Here is a 25,497-nt window from a genome sequence, read left to right as displayed (position 1 = left end):
ATAAGCATTGTTTCATTAGATTTTTGGTATCGTTAACATTTTCGACATTTCAGTTCAATTTTATTTAAAACAGCAGCAAAATCAGTTAATGATTGTGGTAGGCATGAATAGATGGTAAGATTCTGATTTAGTTAATATATTTTTGATATTTAAACATAATTTTAAATATTTATTGGATTTATGTATTTATTATATTATTTGATGATTTAATTTTATATATTATATGATGTACTTGTAAATTATAATCTCGGCTAAATTTTTTTATCTATTACATGTTACACTCGATATGCTTATTACGATCTTAAATTATAATTAATTTATTACTACTCTTCTGTGGTACATGCATTAGAACATGTGAGAAAAGTGGATGAGCACGTGGTATTTTATAAAGAAAAGGTTTCAGTTTCAGAAAAGAAATGCTTTTAAACCCATGAAGACATGTCAGGATGTATTTAAATAAATGATCTAAATTGGATAACACATGTTATAATATTTAAATCTGGACGTCAATAGTAATACTGTACGTCGCCATTTCTTTTGAAAAATGCTTGGCTTGCACTACCATGCAGTATTGCCAAATCTAAAGGCAAGAACTATATATTGTACTAAATACTAAAAAAAACGTATCTACTCTATAACTACTACTAAACGTAAACTGTTGAATCATATTATAATCATATGAATGATAGGATCAACTTGCCTTGAAATGCCACTCTCATCATAAAACTTCCTTCCTTACCTTACATGTGTAACATATGTCTATAGTTAATTCAAAATAACAGTTAAAATCAGACTTTGATTTTGTTTCTAGGTTTCTTATCTAGTATCATAATTGTTGCAATACTCTTAAGTGTTTCTTAGATCAGGATAGACTACTTGCATCCTCCCCTATGTTCTTCGACTTCTGACGTTAAAATAATCGATATTATTATTATTTAACGGTTATATTAAATTATGATGTTATCGTTATTATAAAATGGGAATATATTCTCCAAATCTCTGAAAGCGTCATTTTGTGGTACATTTCAAGGGTCAACGAACATTTCGTTCTATATCTGTATAGTTAAAGGAGTATACTTGTTGCAGATAAACGACGAAACAGTTCATAAAAATCCCTAAGTACCTAAATTGTTTTCCACAAATATTGAAACAAGATATTCAGATCAACAATATGAAATATTTAGATGCATACTAGAAGAATTTCGTTACATGCATATTTGCCAGCCAACGAAAATATCAAGTAATAAATTAACTCATTTTGAATATCTATTTACCCTATAGGTCATTAATCGAAAATATAAGATCTATGAAGAACAAATACATAACACCATCAATTTTGAGAAAACAAATAAGTAGTTCACTAGGACTAAAAAGATCTAAAACATTTATCCCAGTGAGATATGATAAAGAAAAAAAAACTGAACAAATGTTCATTAAATAAACATGTAAGTTTGATGGACAAAGCACGACACGAGATTTACAAAGCTTGATTACATTTATAGCAAAGAGCAAGTGGATAGCGGGTTCTATTGTTATTATGCTATTTTCTTAAGTGGAAGCCTTCATGTATAGAAAACGAATAGGATATTAAATTACAGTAGATTAGTTAACAACATTGTACTTCTATGGACTTTTTTTATTTAATTTTTTAAATATATTTCGTTTCTACACACTAGGTCCTCCTTTTTACATACTAGGATATTCTAGAGTGGACCTACTATTTAACATGGGCTCCGAACCATGGTCCTCAGCATTAAGACTACCAACTGGCGAGTGACCAACTGTGGAGATTATCCCAAAAGACATCCAGTCTTACCCAGCCTGATTAGTGGAGTGAGTGGGATCATTTTCGTTGTCAAATTTTGTGCTCTTGATCTAAAGACAAATGTTAAATAATTACAAACAGAAGGATCATGCCTAAACAGGATTCAAGCCCGAGGACTGACTTTTCACCTTTATCACTACGCCACCAGGCTGCCTTATTAAGAGTATTAAGTTAGTATTCTCAATATTATCTTACTAATTATGCCACACTTTTTAAAATATTATAAAAGCAAATGTTTATTTATCACTATGTTACGAATCACTTCTTGAAATAAATTCTTGAATTTTTCGGTGTTTTATTTCCAATCTATTTTTCAAGTCTATTTCAGGTTTATTGGAATATTGAATTGATTTGTAGTTGGTATAATCTTAATTTCCTCGTGATTGTTGTTCACTAGATGATATACAGATTATAAATTTGCTGTAGGTCCTCGTACGTAGTCTGGTTTAATAATAATCGTAATTATGATTTGGAATAATGGATCTAGATTATCCTCACAGGTTTCGTAGTTTATAGGAAATGGTATCACATGTTGAACTATCTTTTTCAGTTTCTGATTTCAGGATATTTTCTTTTTTCAGGATATTTCAGATTTTCATTTCTTATGCTCTTTTGCTTTAATGGTCAATCCAATACTAATGATACTTATTATTAAGGAGAATAATTGATGTTTTCGGAATTTTTCTTACTATTTTTTACAGTCGCATCTGATTAACTGTGACAATCCGTTCTCTATTACTATTATATACTATCATTAATTCTTGAAGTATATGATTTGACAAACATCGCATATTAATCTTATAGTTAAGCTATGATTTAAAGTTTCATTTCATATGTCTGGATATTTGCCAATATTTAAGCTAATTATTACAGGGCCTTTAATCACATAACACTCTGGTCGTTTATATAGACCAATGAGCAATCTTCTGATGAGTTCGCTGTGGTCTATCTACTTAATTACACAAAGATAAATATCTAAGACAATACCTTCATCCTGTTGAATTTTATTACTAGGAACGTATTGTCTAGGAGTTTTATCGCCGTTATATTGTTGAGTACCCTTAATTCATTGGTATTAGTAAACAAATAATAGTATTTATTGGAAGGTCCCTATCAATATTTAGGCAGTACCAGGGTACAGATCAACGTTATTCCTTAAGGCTTTATTCTGGAATCTCCAAATACTTTGGAAGTTGTTTTTGCTGGCGCGTAAATTCGAGTATTAAAATTTGTTTATATAGGCCCAGTTTGTTACTATCCTTGAATATTATTTTGCTGCATAGTTTAAAAGTAATTGCAACTATAATTTGGAATGATTTAATTGACTCATTTTTGCATGTGTCATAGTTTATAAAGCAAAGAAATCAATTCATAACATTTTTAGTAGCACATGCCAGAATGTACAGCATCAGGTTCCGTGGAGTGTCCGAAGGGTTGGTAGTTATAGCACTGTACAGTGTGTCCGTTGCCTAGCTGGATCTAGACTCTGACGACGTAATAGCCGAGTTTGGTAATTTTAATGCTATTCCTCTCATCATTAGAAACGACAACCTTTATTTCTGGAGCACCTCGCCGGTTCTGCGCTTTCACCTCTGGATATATTTGGGATGGAAGCTTTGATTCGAGAGAATTTCGTTGATTTCTTCATTCCAAGCAGGCTACGAAAAGTTTCGAATGATTATCCTGATGTTCCACGAGGCGGAGCCATGGAGATACGACCACTTGCACGATGGCAATTGGTTTTCCCTTTTTTTTGTTTACCACCGTTCGATGTGAATTGTACATCACTTCCATTAAGAGTATATCTAGTTTCTTACATGGACATCCTTTTCCGCAATTTTGGATACTAGGATTATCATTTCGTCGAAAAAACATCTATTGTACCAAATGTTTACATACACATGAAAATGTTTTGGTTTATTAAGACATATCAAACTTGGTAGAAACATACTCATCAATAATTCTTAGATGTTTACAAGTTGTTATTTATCTAAGTGCATCTATAAATAGTATTAAAAATAAGAAGTTTAATTTTAGACTAATATAACGGGGTTATTCATGCATAAATCATTATTATCAAAGAAGTTATAGCCAAGTTTATTGATTTACTTATATATATAACAGATGTTTTATTATATATTATTTATTTATTTGAATATATTACTATTTATTTTATATGAATAGTTACCGATTCTAATTTTTACTTTTGTTAAAATTAGTGTAGTATAATTAATAAGTAATGCATGAAGTAATATCCTATATATTATTTTTACATAACTTGCCTGAAGTTGTTCATTTATCCTTTTGAACTTACTTTAATTCCCTTTTATGTATATGTTATATTATTATTAATAATTAACAGTACATATTTATGTAATGTGGTAAATTGGGTTACAATATATAAAGCTTTATTTTAAAAATATGGACGAATGCGAAATTTTAGATTATAGATTTTACCACATTTACTCTTCTTATGATTATATTAGAATTTATTTAATATGATATCTCCTACGTTAGGAGTTTTATGTCTTGTTAGGTACTGTTGACTAACTACAATAATTTATTAATTAAAGTTTGTGACTGTCATAATTGTCCGCCTTGTCGTGACCAGTGCCATAAATCCTGTCAAAGTATTACTAGTTTTTGTTTAAATAAAGTTATTTGTACGCTCTTCTTTCGAATAATAGGATTATCATTTCGTCGAAAAAACATCTATTGTACCAAATGTTTACATACACATGAAAATGTTTTGGTTTATTAAGACATATCAAACTTGGTAGAAACATACTCATCAATAATTCTTAGATGTTTACAAGTTGTTATTTATCTAAGTGCATCTATAAATAGTATTAAAAATAAGAAGTTTAATTTTAGACTAATATAACGGGGTTATTCATGCATAAATCATTATTATCAAAGAAGTTATAGCCAAGTTTATTGATTTACTTATATATATAACAGATGTTTTATTATATATTATTTATTTATTTGAATATATTACTATTTATTTTATATGAATAGTTACCGATTCTAATTTTTACTTTTGTTAAAATTAGTGTAGTATAATTAATAAGTAATGCATGAAGTAATATCCTATGTATTATTTTTACATAACTTGCCTGAAGTTGTTCATTTATCCTTTTGAACTTACTTTAATTCCCTTTTATGTATATGTTATATTATTATTAATAATTAACAGTACATATTTATGTAATGTGGTAAATTGGGTTACAATATATAAAGCTTTATTTTAAAAATATGGACGAATGCGAAATTTTAGATTATAGATTTTACCACATTTACTCTTCTTATGATTATATTAGAATTTATTTAATATGATATCTCCTACGTTAGGAGTTTTATGTCTTGTTAGGTACTGTTGACTAACTACAATAATTTATTGATTAAAGTTTGTGACTGTCATAATTGTCCGCCTTGTCGTGACCAGTGCCATAAATCCTGTCAAAGTATTACTAGTTTTTGTTTAAATAAAGTTATCTGTACGCTCTTCTTTCGAATAATAGGATTATCATTTCGTCTCAGTTTAGGGCGCCACAATTTGATGGTTGTGTTACTATTTGTCGGAAGTCGGATAGGTTTTCGGATTTTGGATGAAAGCTTTGGCACCTAGAAATTTGATAAATGATTTAATGCTGAATAGTGATTTTAACCTACCTTAATGTGTAAATGATGTCTTACAAACTTAGAGTTTTGTTATTTAGATACATTTATTTCTTAAAAGTACATTTCTTTTGGAAGTAAGTTCTATGTGCAGTTCTATAGATGGAATTTCTGTCGACAGATCGAACTTTGATTAAGATTATCTTCTTAAAGTTGTATACCATTTGACCTTATTTACAGTCGTAGTTATTTGTTATCATCTGCAAGGAAACTTGGTTTCGAATAATTTAAAATACAATTTGATTATATTTAAATGAAAATTGTATTTCGAAAGATACTATGACATATTCCTTTGTAGTTCGGTGGGTCTAAACATTATCTTCTTTAAATACGTTAATTCAGTGAACCATTCATCCTTAATCTAGGCCTTTTTGATAGACGAAGGGATATTTTAAAAATCTTGATATTTTGAAAATAAGGGGGGGTTAGTATATCTTGTTTCTCCTAATGCTGGCCTTCGTCTGTGTTTGAAACGTTCCTGCCAGAACTTCGTCTTCGGCTATTAGGAATTAAAAATCCATCGGTAATCACTACACTTACACTCCGTAAGGATGATTAAAACAATTGACAGATAGTCCTGACAGTTACTCGGACAATGAGGAGTCGCAATGATTTTTAAATTAGTCCACGGCAGGATGTAACTTAGACAATATGAGTTAGTGGCCTATAAAGTCTGGCAAAAATTTTTTGTCAAGGAGTCTATGAAATACTATCATGGACTTGGAGAACGTCAGCATCCCGGTGAGTTAAGGAATTCCTGACAAAAGAATGGCCATTGAGAATCCTCCTAAAGAATTTGTTTTGGAAGCTCATTCTATACTAATCAACACTGAATACTCAAGACTCTTGACCTTTATGTGTAGATTTTTATATTTGAAGACTCCATCTGAACCTTCATGTATAAAAATCGAAGACTAGAATATAATGACTAGAAAAGATAATGGTCTGGTTAATTTGTAAGATTTAGAGTTGTAACCACTGGACCGACTCATCGAGTTGTTTTCTTCAGTTTAGCCTGAATTAATTTTATATTAATGAAGGTTTTGTAAGTTGACTAGATCACTGAAACCTAGTCTCCCCTTGAAGCACCTGGCAAGAAATCTGCACGTTGAAGCTTAGGTTCTCAAAGTTTTTAATGAAAATAATTATTTTTCCTTTGTTCCTCCAATGTAATAACTACTTAAACCCTATAGTAGTTAAATTTCCAACCCAACTGTATACCACTGAAGTCTTTATTATACTTATGTTTAAAAACTAAAATAATAATGGTTTTTTCTAGTCGTATAGACGAAAAATTTCTCTTTAAAAGTTTTCTGGAAGAAGTATTTTACAGAAGCTTTGAAGCGTCTAAAAGTTCAAGGCACGCAATACCTACAATAGGTATGATGTATTTCTTTGTTTGCTTTTTCAGTCATAAGGATATTTAAGATATAACTATTTACCAGGAAATTTCACATGTTAAGTATTCAAAGCATGTTATCTAAAATGTGGTATTCTTACGGTTTTCCTATAATGCGATTTAAAATGACCGACTTTCTTTATATTAATCATTTTTTTCACAAAATATGGTATTTAAAAGCCAAGAAAGTAGCACCCAAGCACTACTTATTTGAATTGGTTTATTTTAGAATAAACGCACAACAATGTTCTTGCAACTATTGACTATCCCGCTATTAAAAGATATCCCTGATATATTTAAAATATAAAATTACCTATCCTGTTTATATAACCTGTAACGTATAACCCGTAAATGTTTATATAATGATTCTAGATATAAGAATGAAGTTAATTTTCATTTAATAACTATTAATCGCTCTATTAAATGCATATGATACTGGAAAGTTGGATTATATAGGGTATTTATATAGTCCTGATCTTTCTTTTCAAATATCCTATTACAGATATCACACAATAAAATTCTCAGTGTTTTACTTCACTTGTTATTATATCAGTTTTGGTGTTACGGTAGTTGATTAACAGTATTGACCGATTGTGTACAATAAATAACTATTGAATGGTGTAGTTATTTATTTGCATGAATTCTGAAACACTGAGATATTGAAATTTTATGATATTACCTAATATAGTAATAATATTTAAAGTACATATTATATATCTTTATGAACTCCTTTTAAACGGTTGGGCAATTTTTTTATATGTCTGTATGTATATTTAATTGTCTTCGAGAATGTTTTCAATTAACAAGAGGATTGCTGCGAGAGGATTCTTATCAACATAACAAACTACAACAAAATAACAAACACATAACAAAATCACTAATTGGATGTTATGGTGACCCTTTTTATTATTATTATTGATGTATTGTCGAAATACATCATTCCATCCAAACAAAGTATATAAGATATACTATATATACTACTGTACATGACTTCTGGTACATAACATGCTGTTTGGTTGACTGCTCTTTGTAGCGTTGGTTTGCAAGGTATTGGTAGACACTGTGAAGGTTTTTCGATTCATGCTTAACATTAGCTATCGCTTTTGTGCAGTTAAAATCAATTCTATGTGAGGTCTTTTTATTGACTACATCGCGATGTGCCCCCCTTCGTATGCCTATTCTTCTGTTTGTTTGTCCTATGTTGATTGACGCAACCTTGGCAGAGGTTCTTCAGCTCTACCTTGATTTTTGAGGTTGGTCTTTTCCTGAGTGTTAAAATTTTTTCGTGTTTTTATAAGATTTGGCTAATTTTATCTATGGTACCTGTTATGTATGGTACTCAAGTATTTCTCAATGGTGCTTCTTTCTGCTACTCTTGTTTCTCTGTATACCCGTCTTGGGGCAGAGTTTTCTCTATTGTTCCTATTTCTCTTCGTTTATTTTGTGAAGCCTTTCACCTTTTCAATTGTGTCATTAAGGACAGTAATAAAACCAAACAGGTGAATAAATGGGAACAAAATTATGGCAAAATAAAATATACTAACAAATAATAATAAATTGATACAAAACTTGGAATGCAGAAATAGTAGGGGACAGTTCCGCAACAGATAAAAACAGGACGGGAGCAACTAATTTTCTAGAACAAGAGTAGAATATAGAATACTTAAATTAGCCATATAATTATTAAGAGATTTATCAGCTACGTTGCATAATAACTGTTATAGGCAATAATACTAATAGATAAGACCTATCGATTCAGAGGGATAGTGTTCGCAGTATTGACAAAATGACTTTGCTGGTATTAAGAACATTTCTTAAAACCAAAATAAATTCTACCTAAAGTGAATTTAGTTTTATCTTCTTGCTTCCACGTTGCTGTGATTAATTAATAGTATTTTGAACATTTTGTGACTAAACCCTCAATAACTTCGTTAATTTCATTTCATTCATTATCAGCTATAAAATTTAATATATGATAACCATGATAGTGCAGCTTTTCGCTGATTACATAACTAATAGTATTATAAATCAATTAAATACATTTATTTTGGTGACGTTAAGTTAATAAGTTACTTTCAAGCTTGATGAAAAGTATCTAAATAGTCTTTATTATGGATTGATAAATAAGTCACACTACCCTAAGTTAAGTTGAGAGTATATTGAGCTAACCTGTACCTTTTTGCTATTCAAAATTCTTAACAGATTTAAAATTATTAAATTGTATTCCCATTCTCTAATATACTTGTGAATTGTATCGGCTAATAATTGCAAATTGTTTTAAGTAAAACAATATGTCTTTTAGTGCCTGTCTTCAGCAAGAGTTCCAAGTACTGTATTTTATTGTTCAGATTTAGGAGGTGTAGAACAATGAAAGAGCTGTGTCAGTTTTAGCTGACACTACCTCCAGTTAGTGCTTACCTTGGTAGAAAGTCTTAAATTTATAACTTGTGGAACGCTTGTGAGACTTCGAGACTGGACAATTTTGGCCTTATTGTCAACTCTTGACTGGGTATTCACATATAAAAACTGAAAAAGTTTTTTTCTCGATATATTTGAAGTAATTCTGTGTCAGAAGGCTTATTGTCATAGAACTTAGAAGTCAAAACGGTCAAAATTAAGTTAAAGTTTGAATCACAATTTTCACAATCACAATTACCAATGTCGAATCTCATACACTCTAGTTCAATATTATAACTATAATAATTAATGTGTTGTAAACAGATTTATTTCTAAAGTAGTGCTCTTAAATTATTTTAGAATCAAACAAGTATGATCGTTGAAAATAATTTCTATATTTAATATAAATATAAACATTTCGCTTCTGACCATTAGTAAGGTTCTGGTTCTTGAGCCTATTAAATTCTGCGAAAAAAGTGTATAATCACTAAGTAACTATATAATGACTAAGCGCTTCCATAAAGATTGTTAACATTACAGGATTCACCAAACCACTCTTATATATAACTTTGAATATTGTTTATAAATTATACGACAATTGCCGTGTATTTTAGTTTTCATGGCTTTATTTCTATTAACGAAATCCTCCAGTAATAACTAACACTAACAGAAATAAATCAGAATTCGATATTAATTATCAACTTCAACAACTTTGAATCTTAAGGGAGATTGAATACCATACAATAAAGTTGCACCGAACTTAGCATCAGCATGTGGCCAGGAAATTTGAAAATTCCTTATCATCTGAAATTAAGCTAATAATAGCAACTGTTAAACAATAAAAAAATATTTACTTTTGCTAAGCCAACTTCCAGTTCCAAATTTGCAAGTCGCTTTCCTATACATGATCTAGGACCGAAACCAAACGGAACGGAAGCAAAGGGGTGAACGTTCTTATGAGAAAACTCATCCGCAGTAGTACGAAGCCATCTTTCCGGCACGAAATCCTGAGCTTTAAGGAAATATTTGTCATCTATCGACGACAATATGTTGATGGAGACAACTTCAGTCTGAAAAATATAAGTTTCATATGATTCGTTACTACATCCAACAGCTGGCACGTACATCTTTTGGTATTTGATATCCACTCAACACTAAATCCTTCACAGTAGACCGTAGATTTCCAATGGATATAGGTGCCAACCTTGTGGTTTCCTTGATAACAGCCTTCAAATAAGGCGATGCTCTTATCATATCTTGATTAACCACACTCTCTTTATTTGGTAAATACGTTTTCAGTTCTTGTCGTAGTTTTTCTTGCTTTTCTGGATTTTTCGCGAGAAAATATAAAGCAGAAGCCATGGTCTTACCGGTCTGTTAAATAAAATCGCAAATATTTTAATTTAAATGTTTGTTAATAAATTATATTATACCGTATCGATTCCCGCAATGAGCATATCATTAGTCATTGTTATGGCAATTCGACGATCTGTTTTAAGCAATCTCTCAAGAACACTTCTCTCATGGTCGGGAATGTTTGAGTCTGGATTGATAGATTCCAGACATTCTTTAATAAACTTTTGATTTAACCTTCAAGAACGAAATAATTGGTGAAGTTAAATAGATGAAGGAGTTTCGTGCAATTACTCTGTGAGAGTGTCCATGATGTTCACAAATTTCCTCCAATTTCGAGTTGAAATATATGGCCATAACGACGGCAAGACATCCATTTTGTAGGACATATCGAACATTGTTAATACAGAGTTAATGAACTGTTGTTGTTTGGAGTTTACATCCAAATTTCGATCTAAAACACCTATAAAAATAGATTTTTTAAAATGTATAATATAATTTTTATATTTATATGATAGACTTGTTAGTTCTAAATCGCAATAATAGTAGGAACTTGTTTTTAAAGGAGGTACTTTAGAAGAGAGTTTATCTTCAACCAGAAAGAATTCGTACTTCTGAAAGCACAAACACAACATTATGAAAAAAAAATTAAAATAATAGAGAATTCAATTTTATGTATTGACATAACGTTGCCTTAAAATACGGGCTAAATTATTCAAATAAGTAATCTGTCTGGTTTGATTTGGTACATAATAACACCTGAAAATATAGGATTAATTGATATATCTAGTTAAAACATTGTTTTGCGAACTTCCATGATACATATTAACATTAGTTGAGATTATTGTTGTAGAAAACAATGAGTGAATTGATGATAATTAATAGATTAAGTTAATTACGTGAGAAACGAGTATGAACTGGATTTAATTAAAATAATAACTACATAAATATTACGAAGAAACATAAATACTGAATCATATCACTAATTTCAGACAGTCCCATAATAAAAGAGATAACCCTAAATATGAAAAATCAAGCGAAAACTGATTTTATTGATGTTTTACCAATTCGTTTATTATACGCTATAACTGCCATCGATTCCATTGTCCATTTAAACAATTCATTTTGAAAATCACTGGGCATTAGATTGTCAGGATCTGCTCTTGAAAAATATCGAATATTATCAACCAGAGTATTCGCCACATTATCCATACTGCCCACATACATTTCAGCTGTACGTGGTTGCATCAGGATTTTATTCACAGCCGACCTAATTTTGAACCATTCCTCCCCTTGTCTTAAAATAAAAAAGTGGTTAATTAATATACAGCAGAATCATATAAAAGGTACTTACGTAGACAGAACTCCACCGATCCCTTGAAATACATCTTTACGTATATTTTTCTGATAATAAACGAAGGCATTCATTCCGTATCTAACTGGCCACGCACCTTCGTTCCTGGAAATCTACACGACGATTATTTCGATAACTGACTATCGCTAAAATCACAGATACCCGTACCGTTTCCATTGCATCGGGATTGTAGCAAAATACCATTGGTTTCTTTCCAAATATGCCCGAAAAATAGGCTATTTCACCATAGGTTTCAGTTATTCTAAAGAATCACAACGTAAATGACAAATCAGAAAGTATACGAGCCAATAGAAAGCGATTGACTCTTTTCAGACCAAAAAAATTTAGAAAATATTAATGTAGTATTAATGTATGTAACGCTGTATCCTACTATGTTAATACGTATATATATATATATATATAGATATATATATATATATATATATATATATATATATATATATATATACATATTCCGGCCATATGTCACTCTGTAATACATATCAGTCAAAAAGGAAAATTCGAAACCAAGGAAATGACTCACCTATAGTCTTCAGATAAGGCCCATACCATTCTACGGGTACACTGCTAATGATGAATTAAATACAAGGCTTCGATTTTTTTCTTTTAACAGATTAACCAGCTAGAACCAAATGGCCTTCGGCTGATGTCGCTTTGGGTTCGGAGTATGATTGTTTTGCAGGTGACAGAGACTCTAGGATACGACTGGTACTGTCGTAGTTTGTTTACTATCGGGATTTGTGGATGGAGATTTTATCAAGGTATTGTCCTGTTCAAACGTTCCTATGGAGAGCCTTACACTGGGCATATTTATGAATTTTTTTATAAACGGGATGCCTCATTCGAGTTCCTCATAAACCATGGGGCATTGAGTAACGCGCGAACTTTTTTGATTGGAACACTTGTAGTAGTTCAAGTTGTCTCTCAGAGACATACCTGTACCACACCTGTGCTCCGTTGAGGCAGACGGGACAGACTAGCATTCTATACAGCGTCGCTTTCTGTGGGATTGAAAGTTTACTTTTTCTGCAGAGTAGTGGAAATAGTAGGCTATACACGTCATTCTCTTTTCAAATGGCGTGCTGTATTTGGGCTGACCATTGGAATCTGCGGTAGAACTTTAGACCGAGGTATGAAACTTTCTGGAGCCATGGGATAGGAACTCTATCGATTTGGAGGCGATAGGCGCGGAATTCCTACTTGCAGAGGAACAGAATAGCCCGAGTTTTGCGAGTAGTCACCAGAATTTGTACCATACTATCGCTTGGATTAGCTGGACTTGGAGTCTGTTACGAATAGCGTCGGAACAGTAACCGGTTGTGAAGAAAGCTGTATCATCTGCATAAAATGGTGTGTGGAAAAATTTATGGAGCGGGAAATCAGCCATATAAAGCTTGAATAGAGCTGGGACTAGTAGAGCACCTTGCGGGACTCCTACAGAAGTCTGTTTATGAGAGGAGACTGCCTCACCGATCGTCACTTGAAAAGACCTACCATCCAACTATGAATCTATCAGGAATATTAGGTCACTCGGTAGACCTAGTTATTTCGCTTTAAATATTAGACCGTGATGCAATACTTGATCAAAAGCTTTGGAGATATCTAAGAAGATGGCTTCAGTTTTTGACCTTTTTTCAATGCCTGGTGGATTGTTGCTGCGACACAGGCAGCATGATGGAGGCATGAGTGTTTGCCGCGGAAACCGAATTGTTCGTTCGGGATTATATGAAAATATGTCTGTAAAATCGTTTAAAGCATTTAATATCGCTTTTTGGCAAGTTTGGGCAGGGCTTAGAAAGACCATCGCACATATAACGCGCTGGACGTCCAATGAAACTTCACATTAGGCGCTAGCGCACTATTGGCAGCGAATGTGTTAAGATAATAGTATTTCTATATATACAAAATACTTCAGTTATTAAAATTGTGATCGTTTTCTTAAATTTTAAACACTATCAATCTGTATAAAAGGCGATTTTATATATTTAACATTAAACCTATTATGCTGTTGAATTGAAATTAAGGGAATTTGTCAGTTGTTCTTTAAAATTAAGGGTTTTTCGATTTCTGTTAATATAAGCATCCGTGATGTCAGATATTTAATGTTGTCAAGCAAAGGAGAATTATATCTTTCCTGAATAATTCCTTTAATTAAGTTTATCGGCAGAATGAGTTGTATTCCCCATTACCTCAGGTTTCATCTATGATGCATCTAAAGATCGTCTATATTAAAAAATATGCTTTTAGCAAATAACATATATATTCAAATTCAATTGTTTGAATATGTGTTGGCTTTATTATAAACGTATGCCTGTAATCCTTAGGTGGTAACAAAATAAATGTAACGTAGTAGTTTTTTCCTTTACAGGTTCAGTTCTTCAAAGTTATTACTAAAATAATGCACTTATTTAAACCAGCACATTCGCCTTTTTCTAAATACAATATACTTTTCACTTCTTTCGGCCCATATTTCTTTCGTTCTCTCTGAATTTGCTCTTTTTCGCTCATCTGACTACTTGGTTCCAGGTTCTTGGGTTTCTCTGTCTGTCGGTGGAGGTCTTACTATATACTAGTCGCAAACTTTCCATCTAAAAACATTTCTATCCTGTATTTCTTGTTATGTTATTGTGGCTCCTTTCAGTTCCGCCTTATTTGAGCGATCCATTTCATTATTTCAACCTTGGCCTTACTGCGAGCTTCATAGAATTTCACCACCTCTATACTCAACCTGCTTGATCTGGTTACTTTAATATGCCCATAAAACTTTAGACTGCGTTCTTTTTTTAATCTGAATACATATTGCTAAACTTTTCCACTCCCTTATTTGCCCTTAGCCTGTGTTTTTTATTGTTTCTGAGGCTAAAATTCTTCTGGACGTCCGCAATGTCCATCTTTCTATTCAAAATAAGATATTTAGCTCCGTAATGGCAACCCCGCTTGATCACTCTGTTGTAATACCTCAATTTTGTACAGTCTGGAATAGTTTCGACCAAATATTTGTAGCGAAAACCCCAGAATTTACCGCATTTAGATAATAAAAATGTTGGTGTTAATTTGTTGACTGAGAACGAAAACATTGTTTTCTCAAATTAAATTTATGAACCTACTTTTTCTGTTATTTCTTTTAGAATACCTTGTTTTTAAGTTATTTGACTGTCCTTGTATAAATAAATTATTACAGTTATATGTAGATATTGCTTGTTCATCGCTCACCTCTAAACTATGTACACATAATTTAGTTGTTATTGTTTAACAACAAATACGCAACACTCTCTTATCTAATTGTATGGATATAAATATTAATTTTTCAATTAAACAAATTCTATATTTAACTGCAAGTGTAAATACTTAGATAAATGTATTAATTTTATAGAAAGTCCTTGATTTCATATACATTAACTGGCATATAAATACGTACTATTAAAATAACAAATAGGATTGGTTATTTATTGTATCTTATATGCTATTTCATAACAGATTAACATGAAAAATCTACTACAACGTTGTCTAGCAAACATTGGTTTTGGGAAAACATTAAATTAAATTAATGTAAATGAAATATGCCCCATCAAATATTATGGGGTCTGTAAATGCTTTACATTTCTTTTGGTATTCTTATGATTCCATTTTTATGGTATATTGGATGGTATTCAGATGAGCAAATGACAGTCAAAATTTCGAAAGTATGGACGAATCATCACAGAAGTAATAGAGCAGGTTGCTATAGCAAATACTACAATATCTTTATACAATTTGGGTTTCCCTTCAGTTACGTGACGTAATCTCGTTAATTGTCTACAGTCGAGCTAGATATAGTAAACAAATACGTCAGTCTGAAAGTTTTTCATAGGATGCATACAAATCGATTTATAAACATTTCGATATATCTAACACTTTTCTAATATTAATAATGATATAATGATATATAAACCAAGCATAACAAAACTGAAATAAAGAGCTTTGACTATTTGCTACCTTATATTTATGGAAGTCTGTTACATACTAGAGCATATTTATAGATATTATTTTTAAAATATTTTATTTGCATAATGCATAAACAATTTTTTATCGTTTTGACCTCATTTCGCGACTATATGCGGTGTTGATATAGAGGGAACGGGGACAGACATAAATTCTATACATACGATAATAAATTTATAAATAAAATAAAATTAATTAGACAAGAAAGGGTGACTAAAAGTATAAATAGCGTATAAACAATTTAATAATGGACACAAATAGAACACTAATACAACCATGACGAAGTCTCTATATAGACAGCACACATTAACACCCATACCGAGGTAGTAGCTGTTGGTCAGTTACACTTATCTTAGCATAGGCTAGATTCTGGGGAGAAAATATATATCTCGTAGCAATCCGAGTCTGTCTGTATTTTCCCCTGTTAAGGCATTTTTAGAATTTTTCAGCTACATAACATATACATAACTCTAATCTGGCTGAGCCGTAGACGGTCGTTCAGTATGTCGTAGACTGAAATAACGGCATGGTGACAAAAATCGCAGTGAGCAAACTGGCTCGAGGTCATCAAAATGCAAGAAGAGACAGTGAAATAAAAAATCTCAGTTGATTCAAAGCTGGTTACGGAGGGAAGGAATACGAAGAAAGGAGAAAAAAATCAGCTTTAACCTCAAAGAACGTATGGTGGTTGGGCTCCTGGGCCCAATGACGTTGTACCTTGTTATTTATGAAACAAGAAACGAATTGGATGAGAAAGTACATGAATGGATACAAATATTTGTGATAGGGAGGAGAGAGGAGATTGCACAAACAATTTTATCAATAATACTCGAAAACAAAAGTCTTTGATGAATACATTTTATATGTTAATCGGTACCCTAAGTTTTACCTCCTATTTTGAGGAAAACGAGTGCACTAGGTGGCGTAAAAAATGTCACAGTTAAAGCGGATACGGAGATCCAACATTTTCATATAATAGGCGCTACAAATAAATAAATTCCAATAACACGAAATGCTCCCAAATCAAGCAACCAGGAATACGTGTTATAACAGGTCAATTTAAAAGTCTCCGGCCTGAAAGATGGCGCTACTATAATTAAATCCATACATTTTTAGTTAGCCCTAACACTCAAAAGATGCTTATATAACTTTGATAGGTGTCGGATCATTAGCTTGTGAATAAATTATAGTATTTTGAGTAAAGTAATTTTTGTTTTGTGAAAAAAATTGATAAGAAGGAATTTCGGGTGTCGATAAAATATAGCTTTTTAAGGGGAAAAAATGCAGTTGAGGCAAAATATTGGCTTAATGCCGAGTTTCCGGACAATGTCCCAGGAAAATCAACGATCAAGAATTGGTATGCTAAGTTTAGACGTGGTGAAATCAACACCGAAGACGGTGAACGCAGTGAAGGCCCAAAAGAGATTGTTAACTGATGAAAACATTTTAAAAATCCACAAAATGATTTTGAATGACCGAAAAATTGAAATTGAATGAAATAGCAGACACTCTAAAGATATAAACTGAACGTGCACATCATATCATTCACAAATATTTGAGTATTAGAAAGCTCTGTGCAAAGTGGTTGCCGCGCGAGCTCATTTTTGACCAAAAAGAACGATTGATTCTAGTTGATGATTCGGAGCAGTGTTTGAAGATGATCAAGCGTAATAAATCTGAGTTTTTGCGTCGATAAGTGATAATGGATGAAGCATGGCTCCATCACGATGCACACGATGAACCCGCCCCAAAGCGTGGGAAAACGCAACAGAAAGGTTATGGGACTATATTTTGGGATACGCATGGAATAATTTTTATTGATTAGCCTGAAAAAGAAAGAATCATCAACAGCGACTATGACATAGCGTTATTAGACCGTTTGAAGGACGAAATTGCCGAAAAACGGCCACATTTGAAGAGAAGAAAATGCTGGTTCACCAAGACAAAGCACCGTGTTACAAGTTAGTAAAAACGATGGCAAAAATCCATGAATTGAGCTTCTAATTTCTTGGACCCAGTGACTATTTCCTGTTATCAGATCTCAAAAGAATGCTCGCTGGGAAGAAATGTTCATCGAATGAAGAGGTGGTCGCCGAAACTGAGGCTTATTTTGAAGCAAAAGACAAATCGTATTACAAAAATGGTATCGAAAATTTGGAGGCTCACTATAATCAGTGTGTCAGCCTTGAAGGGAATTATGTTGAATAAGAAAAACAAATTTTACCAAAAAAATGCGTTTTACTATGTTTGGTCGGGGACTTTTCAATTGTTCTGTCATATGTAACACAAAACACGTAAACAAATATTTTAGGTTTTATTGTCAATGGATCTGTCCTACGCGCTGCGAGTCGTACGTGAACCAACCGCGGACATAAATAAAAAGTGGATGTTTAAGATATGGCAGCGCTGTGCCTGGAAATTCCGACAAAGATATGTTTAATCAGAAGGCAAGTCACTATGTTTAAAACATTAAAAACATCCTAATATACAGTAAAAAATCGAGAATAAAAACAATCTTTCGTCCGGTGTCCACAATGTATTTAGATCTTCGTAAACAGTTTTTTTAAATTCAAAATGTATACATTAATCAATATATTTTGAATCTTAAAATGTTGACAAATTCGATATATAGAAAACACAGAATAGCTAAAAATATATATCCACGCTTAAGAACTGATAATAGTCGATGGTAACCGTAATAATTCTGAAGACATAGTACATCAGTATACTAAGGGTATTTGTAAAGGTTATTAGAATTTTCCTGTAATATCAAGTTTCATTATTAAATGCATTTAGTAATAATAAACTAGCCAGTTATTGCATCAAGTGTTAAAATGAATATAGTAAAAAATATTAATGATTAGATAAAGATTTTAAAGTGTTTAAATGCCCCGTAGATAATTTCGTTCACATGCGGGATACAAACACAAAACAAATTTGGAATCTGAGGAGTAACGAAAGCTAAAAATAAACCGGAAATGAGTTAGCTGTAATTACTTGTAATAAACAAATTTGTTTACCGAAAAGGATTTGAAGATTTGGTAAAAAAATATAATATAGACGATGTGTAAATATGACAGTTATGGGCTTGAAAGTGAAAGACAGCAATTTTGTCTGGGTATAATAAAATTGTTCTTTTATGGAATAAGCCGTCGTATACTTGTTTTGAATGTAAATCTTGTTAATTATGGGGATCAGATATTAAAGTAACATTATATTATCATTAATTGAAGAAGTTATTTTGTAAATATATTTAGTACGTTTTTGTTGTAGAAGAAGTTCGAAGTGAATCTAGGAATTTATTTTTAATCTTGTAACGGCAAATTAAGCGACTGAAATATGAAGCGTGTAAATTTAAATTTTAATTAGTAATTATATATTTGTGTACAGTTACCTTAGTACATAATAGCTTTACAACACATGATGCAAAATGACCACTACACCTTTCTGTTGACTTATCAACGGTATCATCCGCTCTTAGAAATAACGATCAACTGCCAATCAGTGAAACCCCTCAAATGCGATCATAATGGAGCGTCGTTACAAACAAAAAACGTTTGAGAAGTCCGGAAAAACAAGTCGTCCGAAAACAAATCCGTCCAAATGCATAATAATTTCAGTGCCCTGACAGAAGAGACAGAAGAAATCCAGAACAAAAAAGGAAAAAAATCAAAAACAATTCCTAGGCTACATAAACATGTTCATGATTTGTTCAATACTATTACAAATAACTACTCATTAAAAATAACCAGCTCATATAAATAATAAAGTAATTGGACAACGGTAATACGCAATACCATACTTTTGAAATAAAGTCCGAAAAACGACTTAAATTCGTCACCGGCACAGGACTACATCAAGAAGTTGTAAATATACATAATATTAAACATCATGCAACAAAAGAGCCGTTGCCAATGATTTATATAGACTTGACGTTCAAGGAAAATAATAAAACTCTCTATGAGATTAAATATTTGGACCAAAATGTTATTAAATGTAAACCACACAAAATATGTAATAGATCGTTACTTAATTTGTTACTTGGGCAAATAAATATAATTCATATTATTTTAAATTATATTTAAATGAAAAATATTCGAAGTAAATTGAATAGATTGATAAATAGTGATTGAATAGAATAATATTTTTGTTTATTATTGAAATGAAGTGAACGTTCTGTTGAAATAAAAATGCCATCGTTTCGCATGTGAAGACATGTTCTCATCTTTGAGACAAATTTTTAATTTTTAAATAATTAAATCTATTAATTTATTTATTTCTCTGTATGCATTAAAAATAAATATTTTATATTGTTGTTTCTCTTGTAAATTCTCACTTGACACTTATTTATTTAAATGTTTTTAACTTTAGATCGTTTATATCATTGATATTCTTTGTTTCTGTTGATTAATTATTGTAATTATTGCAATAATGAACATTTTTATAATATCTAAGTTCAAATTTGAATCGTTAACTAATTTGTAGTGTTTAATTGCTTCACTTTGAAACATAAAAGTATTGTATTACTTATTCACTCTGCTGTTCCTGTATAAATATTTGATAACATTTTATTTATTTATCTATTTCTTTTTACGCATTAATTATAAATATTTTATATAGTTGTTTCTCTTATAACCGTGTTACTTTGGCTGTGTCATACTTATTTATTCAAATGTCTTTAAATCTGGATCGTAAATATTTTATTACTTATTCGTTCTGCTATTTCTGTACTATTTGATAAAATTTTAAAATTTATTTACTATTAATTTATTATTATTACTTTTTTATTATGAGAAAGCTATCGATAAAAATAATTAGATAGGATTATTTCGAGTAGTTCTTAGGACGAATGATAAAAGTCTTTGTTCTCTGTTAACGTACGTATTTGGATTGTATATTTACTTTAAAAAACTCTAATCTATAAACTATAACATATATCATTCTTGGATTAGTTTATCTAATATTTAAATAAATATAATTCATATTTCAATTATATTAAAAAGAAAAACAATCAATGTTTGTTTATTATTGAAACGAAGTGAATGTTTTGTTGCAATAAGAATGTCATTGAGACAAATTTTTAAAAAGTAGAACAGTCATATTCATTTATCTATTTCTTTTTATCCATTAATTATAAATATTTTATATTGTTATTTCTCTCGCAAAACTATGTTACTTTTGTCTGTGTGACACTAATTTATTTAAATCTCTTTAACTCTGGATCATTTATATGATTGATTATTTCTTATTTCTGTTTCTGTTAATTAATTATTGTAATTATTGCAATAAATAACATTTTTGTAATATCTAAGTTCTGATTTCAATCAATAATTAATTTTTGATAATTAATGTTTAATTACTTGAATTTGGAACATAAAAATTTGTTATTTATTCCTTCTGATATTTCTGTTATAATATTTGATAAAATTTTAAAATTTATTCAATATAAATTTATTATTTTTATTTTCTATTTTATATATTATAAAATATATTTGAATTTTGTATACTAAGTAAGCTATCGATGAGAATAATTCCATAGAATTATTCGTAGTGGTTAGTCGAACGAATGAAAAAGTCTTTGTTTCCATGTCATTTTTTCAGTGATCGTATTTGAGTTGATTAATTTTCTTTAATGGAATTCTAATCTATAGGTTATTACTTAGATCATTCGCGGATTATTTTATTTAATATTTAAATAAATATAATAAATATTTCGATTATATTAAAAGGAAAAATACTTAAATTCCATTGAATATTTTTTGAAACATTAAGTTAGTTTCTGTAACAATTCGGTTTGCATCGGTTTGCCTCTGAGGAAATATATCATCATTATCGAGAAAATTATTGTGAATACTATTCAGGAAATAGAATAACAAACAAACAATCGGTAAATTACTGCCAAATTAGCACACTAGTAACATTAAATTATATTATACTATAATATATTATACAAATATAACATTTTACTCACTTTTTATGCAAATCGACAATCCCTAAATTATGATATTCTCCAATGCCCGGAAAAAATCTCCATATATTTCCCAAAATTGGAATTGGTTTAGGTCCTGGTATCATGGAAAATGGTTTTGCCTCATTCCATCCAGCTGGTTTGTCATCGTTTTCAAGTTTATTGCCGATCTTCTTATAGTAAATATCTTTAGTGTTGATACCGTTGACAGTAACTTGTTGCGCAGCAACTGCTTTTTTAAATGGCTGTGTGGAAACATAGCTACGGCATTGGTACCAAACGCTTTTTCGTGATAGAATATTGTTTTTACCGGCCATTTTCTACGGCCTCGCAAATCAAATTCCAACAAAGCTCAGCGCAATAACCGTCACGTTTAACCTTAATCAAAAATTGTTTATGCGTTAAAATTAGTATACAGGAACTGTCTCAAAAGTTTAGAGTGAATGTAGGACAGGTGCTATCAGCAAAGAAAATTAAGCTCCCTTTCATTACATCAATTCAACATGAACAAAAAATGTTAAACTTATACAAGAGTAACGTTTTATATGAAAATGTGTTTCCATTTCGAAATTTAAGTAAAATTGTCGTTTTATTTGAATAAATCCGCTGTCAATGCCGACCAAATACTTTTAAAAACTTAGTGATGTTTCAAATCACATGAAGGACAAGAAATGTCAAATTATCAATAAACTTTTAGACAGTTTACCAATTCACTCGCAACATCTACATTCGACGGATGTCACAAAATTGACTGAAAATAGGCAAAAAGGTAAAGTTTTATGACGAGTATTGAATTACTTGGTGTAATTGTTTTAAATAATAATCCGAATGCCGCATCAATAGAATTAATTAAGTCATAACCCGCGTGTCCAACTCCAAGGACCATGAATATCCATTTGGTCCAAATTGGAGATTTAAGTTGCATTACTTTGTGTAATTCATAAAATAATAATTAGACGCTGGGTTAATTAATCAGTGGTCCTGAAGGATGGCAGTGATTCAAGAAAAGAATTTGTATTAATTACATGTGTAATCACTATGTTACTTGAAATAAAAGTAAAGAGTGACGTAAAGGGGTCATGTAGCGGCAAAAAATGTCATCAACCACTGACCGAAAGAATGCCAGAGAGACCTAAAATACCACTATAAAGCAATAAAAATGCAGATATTATGAAAACATAACGTTGGGAAGCAAATATTAGGATTCTATTAACATCAAAAATTTTTCTAATTTATTTCTCGGACATCCTGAAGAACGAGAATTTGAATTGTAAATAGCAGTAAAAATTGCATATAAAGCCACAATCCCAAGAGGGAAAAGTCATAGGTTAATCCAAAAAAACCATCCATATCGACACTGAAGCGATATATTCGTATATTTTTGGGCATATTATGAGATCAGGAAGACTCAATATATATTTCGAGCTGCTAAAACCAAAGTGTCAGGTGCATAAAAAACTAGCCCAACTTACAATATTCTTCGAAACTTTTAGACAGCCTTAGTTTAACATTTAACACCGTCATATTCATCTTAGAATCCTGGTTACATACCAACGAACTTTAGCTTGTTGCCCGCATCAGAAATTCGGCAGAAAATCAACATTATCGCACACAGATTATCTGAAAAAAATTCTGATATGAGTCTTCTTTTGAGGCATACCCTGTATGAAATATATTATATGGTGAATGACAAATAATTAGAAAATATTTTAAAATCGCTATCGATACAGTAAACAATTTAGTTGGGTAATACTTATAATAAACGCTATCATATAACATTATTAATTAAACGTTCAATAAACAAATAAATTTATCCAATCTAATTTCTCCAATTGTTACTATATATAGTATTATAATAGGTCAATTTAAAAGTCCCCGGCCTGGCACATAGATGGCACTACTGGAATTAAATACATATGTTTTTTAGTTAGCTCTAACCTTCAGAAGATGCGTGTATACATTTGACAGTTGTCGGATCATTAGTTTGTGAATTATAGCATTTGAGATAAAATATTGCTATTTGAAGGTAAAAACTTGGCTTGATGCCGAGTTTCCGGACACAGTCCCAGGAAAATCAACCATCAAGGATTGATATGCTAACTATGCAGTGGACGCCCAAAGGAGGTTGGTACCGACAAAAACATTTAAAAAATCCACAAAATGATTTTGAATGACCGTAAATTGTAACTGAATAAAATAGCAGACACTCTAAAAATATCAGCTGAACGTGAACATCATATCATTCACGAATATTTGGGTATGATAAGCCTCTGTACAAAGTGGGTGCCGCGCGAGCTCACTTTTGACTAAAAACAACGATTGTTGTTTTTTATTGTTGTTGTTAGTTGATGATTCAGAGCAATATTTCAAGATGATCAAACGTACCAAAACCGAGTTTCTTCATCGATATGTGACAATGGATAAAACATGGCTCCATCATTTCACTCCGAAGTCCAATCGATAGTCATCCGACTGGACTGCACACGATAAATCCGCTCCAAATCGTCGGAAAACGCAACGGTCGTCTGGCAAGTTTATGGGATGTATTTTGGGATGCGCATGGAATAATTTTTATTGACAACCCTGAAAAAGAAAGAATCATCAACAGCGACTATTGCATAGCGTTATTGGACCGTTTAAAGGACGAAATCGCCGAAAAACGGTCATATTTAAAGAAAAAGAAAGTGCTGCTTCACCAAGTCAATGCACCGTGTCACAAGTCAGTGAAAATGATTCAAAAATTTATCCATCCACCTTATTATCCAGATCTGGCCCCCAGCAACTATTTCCTGTTCTCAGATCTCAAAAGAATGCTCGCTGGGAAGAAATTTTCGTCGAATGAAAAGGTGATCGCTGAAACTCAGACCTATTTTGAAGCAAGGGACAAATCCTACTACAAAAATGGCATCGAAAAGTTGGAGGGTCGCTATAATCAGTGTATCACTCTTGAAGGGTATTATGTTGAATTAAAAAAAATAATTTTACCAAAAAAATTTGTAGACCGGAGACTTTTCAATTGACCTGTTATAATAGAACATAATAATTTAAAATATAAATAATATTACATAATACAATTGATAATTAATACTGTAATTTTGTTATTGTCACTAAGTTGGCATAACTGTCCACTATGTTGACAAGACAAAACTGAGTTTGAAATCAAACATTTGTTACCTTGCATACTTAAGGTCCTCAATTTTGATAATTTATCTCAAGTTTGTTTTGCATTTCTTATGAAGGATAATCACAATGGTTTTTATAATGGGTCGATCAAGTTACAACAGAATGTATCAAGGTCGATAGGGAAACTGATGACTTCACCTAGTACATGGTGTAGAAACTATAGAGATTTAAGTCTCTTATCAATTGTTGGGAAGAGGTTTATGATGGTAATACAAATAAGACTTTAATAGACAGGCGATGAATGTATACATTAGCCGTAAAGTTCCTCTATTGGTTGTTATTCTTCTTCTTCTTCTTCTTCTTCTTCTTCTTCTTCTTCTTCAGCGGTTTTATTA

At 31.2% G+C, this 25,497-nt stretch overlaps 1 protein-coding gene and 1 long non-coding RNA gene across 2 annotated transcripts; one reads left to right on the top strand and one right to left on the bottom strand.

Annotated features, from left to right (window-relative positions):
* On the top strand, positions 1–2,112 carry LOC143196446 (uncharacterized). The gene is made up of 2 exons (XR_013005745.1): positions 1–114; positions 1,677–2,112. It is a non-coding gene; the product is annotated as an uncharacterized LOC143196446 (long non-coding RNA).
* A 7,565-nt stretch (positions 2,113–9,677) lies between these two features.
* LOC143196445 (cytochrome P450 CYP12A2) lies at positions 9,678–22,330 on the bottom strand. The gene is made up of 9 exons (XM_076404118.1): positions 21,983–22,330; positions 12,178–12,271; positions 12,010–12,122; positions 11,720–11,952; positions 10,950–11,118; positions 10,736–10,892; positions 10,428–10,676; positions 10,157–10,372; positions 9,678–10,106 (listed from the first exon to the last, which is right to left on the bottom strand). Exons 1-9 carry the CDS (start codon positions 22,294–22,296, stop codon positions 9,993–9,995), a joined length of 1,659 nt encoding a protein of 552 aa, XP_076260233.1. The 5' UTR covers positions 22,297–22,330; the 3' UTR covers positions 9,678–9,992.
* Positions 22,331–25,497: the final 3,167 nt, after the last annotated feature.

This window comes from Rhynchophorus ferrugineus, unplaced genomic scaffold (assembly GCF_030347505.1).
Source record: "Rhynchophorus ferrugineus isolate W39M unplaced genomic scaffold, kcgeb_rfMv2 rfM4, whole genome shotgun sequence".
Taxonomy (NCBI): domain Eukaryota; kingdom Metazoa; phylum Arthropoda; class Insecta; order Coleoptera; family Curculionidae; genus Rhynchophorus; species Rhynchophorus ferrugineus.
The sequence above is the reverse complement of the archived record's forward strand: the minus strand, read 5'-3'. Positions and strand labels throughout refer to the sequence as shown.